The sequence below is a fragment of the Apaloderma vittatum genome, unplaced genomic scaffold (genome assembly GCF_000703405.1).
Source record: "Apaloderma vittatum isolate BGI_N311 unplaced genomic scaffold, ASM70340v1 scaffold8289, whole genome shotgun sequence".
NCBI lineage: Eukaryota > Metazoa > Chordata > Aves > Trogoniformes > Trogonidae > Apaloderma > Apaloderma vittatum.
The window spans coordinates 16,658-26,016 of record NW_009733485.1 but is presented as its reverse complement, the minus strand read 5'-3'; the positions used below and the strand labels follow the sequence as shown (position 1 = coordinate 26,016).

General features: G+C 38.9%; 1 protein-coding gene across 1 annotated transcript in view; it reads left to right on the top strand.

Annotated features, from left to right (window-relative positions):
- Positions 1–324: 324 nt before the first annotated feature.
- Positions 325–9,359, top strand: part of PPWD1 (peptidylprolyl isomerase domain and WD repeat containing 1) — a 10,163-nt gene continuing 1,128 nt past the window's right edge. Inside the window, exons 1-9 of the mRNA XM_009875913.1 lie at positions 325–346; positions 784–886; positions 1,519–1,619; positions 2,103–2,223; positions 3,061–3,508; positions 4,066–4,256; positions 4,726–4,915; positions 5,836–6,017; positions 8,912–8,993. Of these exons, the coding sequence (XP_009874215.1) occupies positions 831–886; positions 1,519–1,619; positions 2,103–2,223; positions 3,061–3,508; positions 4,066–4,256; positions 4,726–4,915; positions 5,836–6,017; positions 8,912–8,993 (1,371 nt within the window). The 5' untranslated portion in view covers positions 325–346; positions 784–830. The remainder of the gene's footprint in view (positions 347–783; positions 887–1,518; positions 1,620–2,102; positions 2,224–3,060; positions 3,509–4,065; positions 4,257–4,725; positions 4,916–5,835; positions 6,018–8,911; positions 8,994–9,359) is intronic.

Sequence of the window (9,359 nt, the reverse complement as noted above, 5' to 3'; positions counted from 1 at the left end):
GGGTCACCGCCCGGAGCAGGAGGAGCCTCCGGGCTGTGCCTCGGCTCGTGCTAAAATTTAAGTGTCGTGGAATCGTTAAGGGTGGAAAAGACGTGTAAGACCGTCAGCCCAGCGCTCGCTACCACGGCCGCTGAACCGTGCCCCATAGTGCTGCGTCGGCTGTTTCAGGGGGTCAGTCACTGAGTTCAGGGGTGTTCAGCAGATGCAAACCTGCCACTGTGCAGGAGCCACCACCCCGCCCCCGCCGCCGAAATCCGGCCGGGCAAACCCCATACCTCTCGTAAAAATGGGACACAAAAGCAGAAAGCCAGGTAACTTCAGGTCGGGCTGGTAAACAATAGACTAGGCGGGTGCTAACGTGTAGAATTTAAGCTACAGAACTTGCATGGGACCTTGAATCTCTTAACAGCACGGATATGTTCGGGTTTGGAAGAGTGAGGGTGCCCTTCCCTTTGCTGGTAGTAACTTAAAAATTGTCATTGTTTTCTATGTATATGTATATATACACACACCCACATTGGGATAGTTGAGGTAATACTTGCTTTAAAAGTGGGCATCTGTAGGGGTTAAAGCAAAGTCTGAGTTGTTTTAGTCTACCAAAAATCTAAAAGTCTCAAAACAAAGCTAAAGTGGCAAACCTCTTTTATTATGTTTTCACAAAATCCCAGCATGGTGTTGACTAAAATAGGAGTAAGCTATTCAAGCTCAAGTAAGGGAGGACAGAAGCCAGGTGTACCCTCTTTGGGAAAAAAAAAAATTTCTTTTTGGTTTTTTTCTGTTTAGTTCTGGAATTTGAACATGTGTATCTTGAAAATCTACCGTGTGCTTTGATGTACGAACGCAGTTACATGCACAGAGATGTCATTACACATGTAGCATGTACTAAGTAAGTGTCTCTTTCCACTTTCTCATTGTATTTTTTATATGCTATGAAGTTTTTATTGTGTACAGGGGCAATATTGTAAGTTTGGGGTTTTTTTTAAACCTAAGTGCAAAGGAACAGGCTTACTGAGACACAAGATAACTGTCTAAATAGACTAAAACAGAATCTTAAAATCCTTATTGCAGTATGAAATATATACAGGAATAAGAGCAGCTGTCTGCATTGGAACAGAATATGATTCAGCAGAACTGCACAGTCTGAGCTGGTTATTTTATTATATTTATAAAATAACATGTATACACACACATACATTAGTAAATAGGAACTAATGTGAAACCAGACCTAAAATGATAAAATCTAAAAAAGTAGAGAATATTAAATTTATATAGTTAAAAGGAATAATTACATAAATATTCAATTCAGATTGTTTACTTTTTGTATGTTAACCCACAGTACATTAAGATACTTACTTGGTTTTCTGGGAGTCATAGTACCCTTTCAAACAGATTGCCACAGTACTTTTAAAGTTCATTTTGTACACAATGTTAATTAAAGTGCAAATTACTGCACAGTGTAAAAATGCCAACATGTTTATCTGTCTTTTTATTGTTTTTGTTTTTCTTTTGTAATTATAGGACGGATTTTATCATAACAGCCAGTCATGATGGCCATGTAAAATTTTGGAAAAAAATAGAAGAAGGGATTGAGTTTGTTAAACACTTTCGGAGTCACCTAGGTGAGAGATTGCTTTTCCTTAAATGACTGCACTGTTTCTTCCTTCTTGGTCTTGTTTGTATGATGAGGGAGTGTCAATAAAGAGGAGAGGGTTGGTTCTGGGATTATTTTCCTGGAGATGGGGGTTAAATGTTATATATCTTCCTTTATTTCCCTGCCCTGTTATGTTTTGCTACTGAACTGCAGGAGGGATATGGGGTGAGAAAAGACGTGTGTGACTCCTGCACAGATCCACAACATCCTTTGCATTGCCTTGTGCTCTATCTGCTGGGAGAGTCTGGGATGTGAAGAAACTCTGTTTAAAAATAAGCAAACAGGCTACACAAAATCCAGAAAAGCTGAAAAAGATGATACTTTAAGTAAGGTTTCCCTCATCTCTCGTTTTTCTGGTTTTTTTTCCCTGCAGTGTGGAAAACCAGTTATTTTCGTCTGGAATGAAGGATGTCCATTTATAGTTTTTTAACAGTATGTTACCTTTTTATAGGAGTTATCGAGAGTATTGCTGTTAGTTCAGAGGGAGCATTATTTTGTTCAGTTGGAGATGACAAAGCAATGAAAGTGTTTGACGTAGTCAACTTTGATATGATCAACATGCTGAAACTTGGGTAAGTTCTTCAAATTTAAGTCAACACTAAGGGTATTAACACCATTTTTTTTTTTACCGACAACAAAGAACTAACATGGATGTGGTTCAGTTTCCTGCTTAACACTACTAACGGGCTTCACAATAAAGAACCATTGGCGGAAACAAAAGAACCGGCCTTGCCATAGATAGTTGGAACTAGAGCGAAGGGAAAGCCGTGGGAGAAGAATGCTCACCCCCCTCAGGTCCTGCGATGACCAGGGCACAGCAGTGGCCTTCTTGGGGTGGGCAAGTGGGTGCCCAACTGCCTGGAGCCATTGCCTTTTATCTGCCAAGCGTCCTCCTCTTGGGGGCTTCTGGGGGGGTCACCCCTCCCTCTCCTGGATTGACTTCTTCATTTTTGCAGCCCCTTCTCCAAGCCCTACCTGCCCCCACAGCTCCACCGGTGTGTGGACGGGGCAGGGGGCTCAGCAAAGTGCTGGGTCACCCTGCACCAACACGGACAGGCACCAGGCAGGTTCAGAAAAGGCCCAGACTGTTTGAGACATTTGTTTGGCAGTCCCTTACACCATCCTGAAGTGCATTCAGAACACTTACTGAGTATAGGGGGTTTGACTTTAATTTTACATGTCACTTTTTGGTTGAGTTTTGTGTTTGTTGTTTTTTTTTTAATTAGTGTTGCTTGGAAAAGCTTAGTTTTAACACTACTGGACTTTAGAAAGATAGATGTTAGCAAAACGAGTAAATAAATTTCAAAATTTGCTTCTGATACTTGATTTCAAGTTTATAGCATAACTCGCTTCTTATCCAAGTAACACCAGACCTTAATTGTTTTTTCTCTTTCCATTCTTTGTTGCAGGTACTACCCTGGCCAGTGTGAGTGGGTGTATTGCCCTGGAGATGCCATATCTTCTGTTGCAACATCTGAGAAGAGCTCAGGAAAAATATTCATATATGATGGACGAGGAAATAACCAGCCACTTCATGTTTTTGATAAACTCCATACATCCTCTCTTACTCAGATACGGTTGAACCCTGTCTACAAAGTAGTAGTGTCTTCTGACAAATCTGGAATGATTGAATACTGGACTGGTACTCCTCATGAATATAAATTTCCCAAAAACGTGAACTGGGAATATAAAACAGATACTGATCTATATGAGTTTGCTAAATGCAAGGCTTACCCATCCAGTATAAGTTTTTCACCTGATGGCAAGAAAATGGCCACTCTTGGGTCTGACAGAAAAGTGAGAATTTTCCGGTTTTTGACAGGGAAGCTTATGAGAGTCTTTGATGAATCTCTGAGTGTAAGTTTGGTCTTAATTCTCTTTTTTGGGGGTCTTTTTTCAGCTAATTTACCAGCACATTCACCAAAATTATCATCTACTTCTAAAGCTGAACTACATTGCCATATTTTTCTTGCAGAAAAAGGTTTTCACTGTTTCTTGCCTCTTGTATTACTTTGCTCCAGAATTAATAGTGATTTATGTTAGTTATGGAGAGAAACTGAGTTCTGTATTTTCATTTATGTTTTCATACTGTTAGTTTATTTTTTTTAACTACAAAGCAGTTATGGAAAATGCCCATTTCAAATAGCATCAAAATAATGAATTAAACATGTTTTCTAAGCACTTCATTAGCTACACACATTCCTTTCTTTGCTTAAACCTAGTATTGTAACATACCTATTGGGTTATTAAAATAAGTAAGGTATTTATTTTAATTCTTCAGTTAAGTTTGAGTGGAGTAGTCTCACTTGTGCTGTATTTGAGTTCTGTATTTTTCTTAAGCATATGAATCAGCTTTTTGCTGGATGGGAAACTTAAAATATATTCATATAGAAGTAATTTTGTTTTTTCTGTAGATGTTTACTGAACTTCAGCAGATGAGACAGCAACTACCAGACATGGAGTTTGGCCGACGTATGGCAGTTGAGCGTGAGCTAGAGAAAGTGGATGCAGTGAGATTGATTAATATAATTTTTGATGAAACTGGACACTTTGTTCTCTACGGAACAATGTTGGGCATTAAAGTCATAAATGTGGAAACTAACAGGTAAGTTCCAGTGACATGTGTTGGGATAAACATGTTTCAAAGTCTATATTCAGTCAAATTTATAGTAGACTTAAAACTTGGTATGATGTGGGGGTCTGTAATCTCCTGTTGGTGGTGTTATTTGGGAGCCTCACAATAGATACTCTCATTCTTAGTAATGAGCCATTGCAGTTTAAAGCTTAGTAAGATGAGGTGAAATTTTGGCCAGTGCATTTGTATTAAAATCGTATAATCAATTTATCTCTGGCTAAATGGCTATGATAACATAAAGTAAATGTGGATCATGCAGTTGGGATTTTGTTGCATAAGGAGGCTGACTAGTGAATTATGTAGCAGGTTTGAATAGAGAAGCATCAAAAAAGTTCTGAGAGTTTTCAAATTTTACTTTGAGTCTTGCACTCAGAAAGGAGACAGTCTCTAACTGTGAACAGCTAACAGTGTTTATACCTTTTCACATACTTTACTGCAGGTGTATTCGTATCTTGGGAAAACAAGAGAACATCAGAGTGATGCAACTAGCTTTGTTCCAAGGAGTAGCAAAGAAACACCGTGCCGCAATCACTATTGAGATGAAGGCATCTGAAAATCCTGTTCTCCAGAATATCCAGGCAGATCCAACAGTAATCTGCACAGCTTTTAAAAAAAATAGGTTTTACATGGTATGTGTGATTTCTTTTTAAATAACTCCATTCTTGCACTGATGTGTTCTGTGCATTTTTTTTTTAACTTGCACCTTTCCAGTGCTTTGTCTTGAGTATTTATGAACACATTTTTTTTCCAGAGGAGTCTCTTCATATTGCAAGCATATTCTAGAATTTCAAGCTTGAACTAAATTGACTAGGAACAGCTTTGTAATCTTGATTTATTTTTTTTTTTTCTCATTATTGCTCAACCAGTTAAACTTGGATGATTTTGGTTGTCAAAATTATAGTTCTCCAAGAAGGGTATAGGCTTTAGTTCTAGTTTGGGGGGAAAAAACCCCAAACCCTTAAGTAAGAACATTTTAAAACCATATCGAGATCTTATAAAGAAACAATAATTAACTATAATAAAAAATAATTTAAATTCAGAGCAGGATCAGGACTCAGTAGCACCGAGTACATTATGGGCAGCTAACTAAGACAGGAGTCACCTTCTTGTTCACAATTTAGATTTTAGGCGAGATGCAATGAATAAGCCAAGCAGAAAAGCAGTTCCAGACTAGTTAGTAGTTTGTGACATGATCACCATAGAGGTTAGAAGTTTGAGTGTTTTCACTTGTGCTTGAATTTAATCATGTTTTCTGTTGGAGCAAGACAATATACTTTCTAAAGCTTTGTGTAGTTGGGGTATAGTGTATCATGGAATATACTGATACGAGCTACTTGACAAAAAAGTAGTTAGGCAAAGTTAGGCAGAATCTGGAAATGTTACTGTCAGAGAAAACATGACTATATGCATGCAGAAAGATTAGTGATTGTCATTTAATATGTGAGTGTGCTAAAGTGGGTGCTCTTATATGTATATTCTCCTGTAATTACTATAAAAATCCTGTTTATGAGATTTCTCCTGTTAAATTTGCTGTTCTTTTTTTCTTCAGTTTACTAAACGTGAACCAGAAGATACAAAGAGTGCAGATTCTGACAGAGATGTATTTAATGAGAAGCCTTCCAAAGAAGAGGTCATGGCAGCCACTCAGGCAGAAGGTCCCAAAAGAGTTTCAGACAGTGCAATCATCCACACAAGCATGGGAGATATTCATATCAAGCTTTTTCCTGTTGAGTATGTATCTGGTAGTTCTTCTGTTACTTCATTTTTCTTTCTGTGCTTTTTGATGGAAGTATCCAAGATTTCTATTTCAAGATGGGAATATTTTTTCTCCTTTTTTTTTCTGCTTTGTTTCCTCACAGTTCCTTAATACATCAGACTAGGAAGGTAACTTGTGACAAACAAAGTAGGGTAAAAATTAGGTGTAAATAATAGTTTGGTGACACAGGCTTTTATTTAATTAGTGACTCAAGAAGTTTTTTCCTTAAGTTTTGTTATTTTTCTAAACTGTGGATAGGTCATGATGCTCTTCTGTGTAAGCTACATGGTCTTGTATGGCAGTGCAGTTTGATTACATCTTGAAAAAGAATGATGATGTTTGCAGGAGCAGTAGACTTGGCAGTAGGTCTGTGTAAGCCAGGGAACAAGCAGTTTGCAACTTCCAAGTGTGGCTGTTATACTATGTTTTATGCTATTGCAGCTGTTTCAAGAGCAACACAGAATTTATACCAGTATATAATAGTAGTGCTGTATATATCCCTAACAAGGCATACAACTGAAAGTTTTATGCATAATATTATATCATTATGCTGGCATTTCTCTTGCATGATGCTAATATAGGCAAAGATTTTGTTATGAAACAGTAAATTTATATATATTTTATTGCTGTACATTGAAACTTAAAACATTTAAGCGTAGTCCATGTAGATCATGTTTTGTCATAAGCACAGGTAAGGCAACACAACCTCAATTCTACCCTGTAGGACTGGTGGTCTTTTATTGCTCCTTTCAGCCATGTCTTCTTGCATCAAGCCCTAGTTTCTTTGCTGTATTTGCATGCATAGCATTGCTAGGTGCTACATTGCAGTATTTTGTATGCAATTTTAAATTAAATACAGTATTACCAGGCTTAGTTATTGTTAGGCTTGTCCGTCCTTTTTCCTCCCAGCTGAGTTTTGAATTTAAAATCTCTTTGAGTGTGATTAAGAATTTTAAGAAGAGAGTATAGGATGTGGTATTTTCTTTTTGCTGGGAAAACGTGTGTGACAGCCTAAACCTGTCCATGTAGATCTACCCTAGGTAATAATCCATTTTGCAAAACTAGTGGAAGAACTGTTGCAATGAATTTTCCATCTGGTAGGAGTTGTCCCAGATGTAAAAAAAATCAAGTCGCAAAGGGGAAGGGGGTTTGTTTTTTTTTTTCCCCTTTTTATTCCTTCAACTGTAATAATCCACCCCTTCACTCTCCTTCCAAACAATGTTAGTAGATAGTTTTTGGGGAAGATAACTGACTGCTGACTCCAAGCTCTTTAATATTAAACATTAAATTTTTAGATTTTACTTCTCATGTGCAACACTAGACACCTTACATAACTTAATAGAATTATAGCAGTAAAAGAGTGAACAATTTTCTGCACAGGGAGCATATGCTTCTTAATTGATTTTGTAAATAAACTGTGTAAGCAAAAAGCTGGGGAAGGAACTGTCTAATCAGTGGTGCCTTGAGCTAGGTTTTATGGAAATCATTTGGTTTGTGGCTATTCTGGTTAAACCCTGGCCAGCAATGAAGCCCCACACAGCCCCTCACACACTCCCCACCAATGGGGTGAGGGGAAAAGAATCAGAAGGGGCTTGAGATAAAGGCAGTTTCATAGGTAAAGCCAAAGCTGTTCACTCAAGCAAAGCAAGGAATTCATTCACTGCTTCCCATGGTCAGGCTGGTGTTGAGCCACGTCCAGGAAAGCAGGGCTCCATCATGCTGCGTGTCTTGGGGAGACAAATGCCATCTCTCTGAACCTGACCCCCTTCCTCCTTCTTCCCCCAGCTTTGTATGCTGAGCATGGTGTCATATGGTCTGGGACATCCCTCGGGTCAGCTGTCCCAGCTGTGTCTACTCCCAACTTTTTGGGTATCCTCAGTCTCCTCTGGGGTGAAGAGCAGAAGGGGTCTTGACTCCGTGTGAGCTCTGCTCACCAATGGCTAAAATATTGCTGTGTTACCAACACTGCGGCTGCTGTCGTGTGTAATTGTGCAGCTTCATACTCTCAAGTTCTTTTTGCTTCCATCTCTGGTTTTGAGGATATGGGGATTTGATGTTTTCCCTTATTTGGTGAAAGCCCTTAGCACAACAGGATCTTAGTCTCAGCTGACATCTTTATGGCCTTTCCACTGATACTGTGAAAAGCCAAGATCAGGACTCAACAGTCTTGGTGACTATTAAGCAGCTATTCTTTATCATAGAGCTGGGTGAAAGGGGATCTTTCATCAAAGCTTGCGCACTGTTTTGACAAGCAGACACATATTTATTACACAAAAGCATACATCTGAGTGTAGGCTGGGTTAGTTCTAAGGTAAGTGTGCTGGACCTCCTCCTCTTGCCGCACATGCAGTGGTGGTCATGGGCTGGGGTCTTCTGGAGGAAGGCTCATAGTCCTCTTCCTTTTGGTGAACTATGGCCTGTACTCCCTTGATCTTGCTGACAAGAAGGGCTGCAGTCTTGAAGGCACCCTGTGCCTGTTTATCTCACAGTAGCCTTGCATTCCAATCTTGGAGATAAGTCCTGCTCAAAGCATCACAATGTGCGTACGGACCCATCTCATAGTGCAGCTGTTACATAGTTTATTGCTGCTGCTTGTTAGAAGGCTTTTAGCTAGGAAATTTCCATGAGGCCCTTATAGACAATAAATTTTGTTTATCATGTCTATATGTAGCTAGCAGTTCCTGTCATCCAAGTGCTCTTGTGACAAAAGGTTCTAAACTACTTGCAGTGTTAGTGTGCTTGACTTTTTGTTTACATTTGCTAAACTATTTGCTGCATTGGCGATGTCTGACTAAATGTTTTTACTTCTCTGTATCATCACTATACAATTATTTATTGTAGCCTGTTATTTTCTGTTACGTGATTTTAGGTGCCCCAAGACAGTGGAAAACTTCTGTGTGCACAGCAGAAATGGTTATTACAATGGACACATATTTCATCGTATCATCAAGGTAACTTGTAAAAAGCGTTTTGTTCGTTTAATGTACCTTTGTGGCCAGTCCTCTCTGTTAGCCCTTTCATTTCCCTTTTGAACAAAGGATTGCTGGAGTGGCTTCAGAGTTCCCTGTAAAGTCTGAAAAACTGTGAGGTTCTGAACAGCTTACTGACATTGTTTAATAGTTGTTTTTCAACTGAGAGGGTGGAAGAAATATGAAAATTGACAGAAAGATCAGTTCAGCAATCCTGCTTGACTTAATAATGTTTCCTGTCAGAAGGAGTTTCTTGTAAGATTTCTTTGTTCTGTTGCACCAGAGTCAAGCTGATACAGTCTAACTTTTTGCAGAAGGTACAAGTAGTCAGGTTTCTGTCTTTCACTA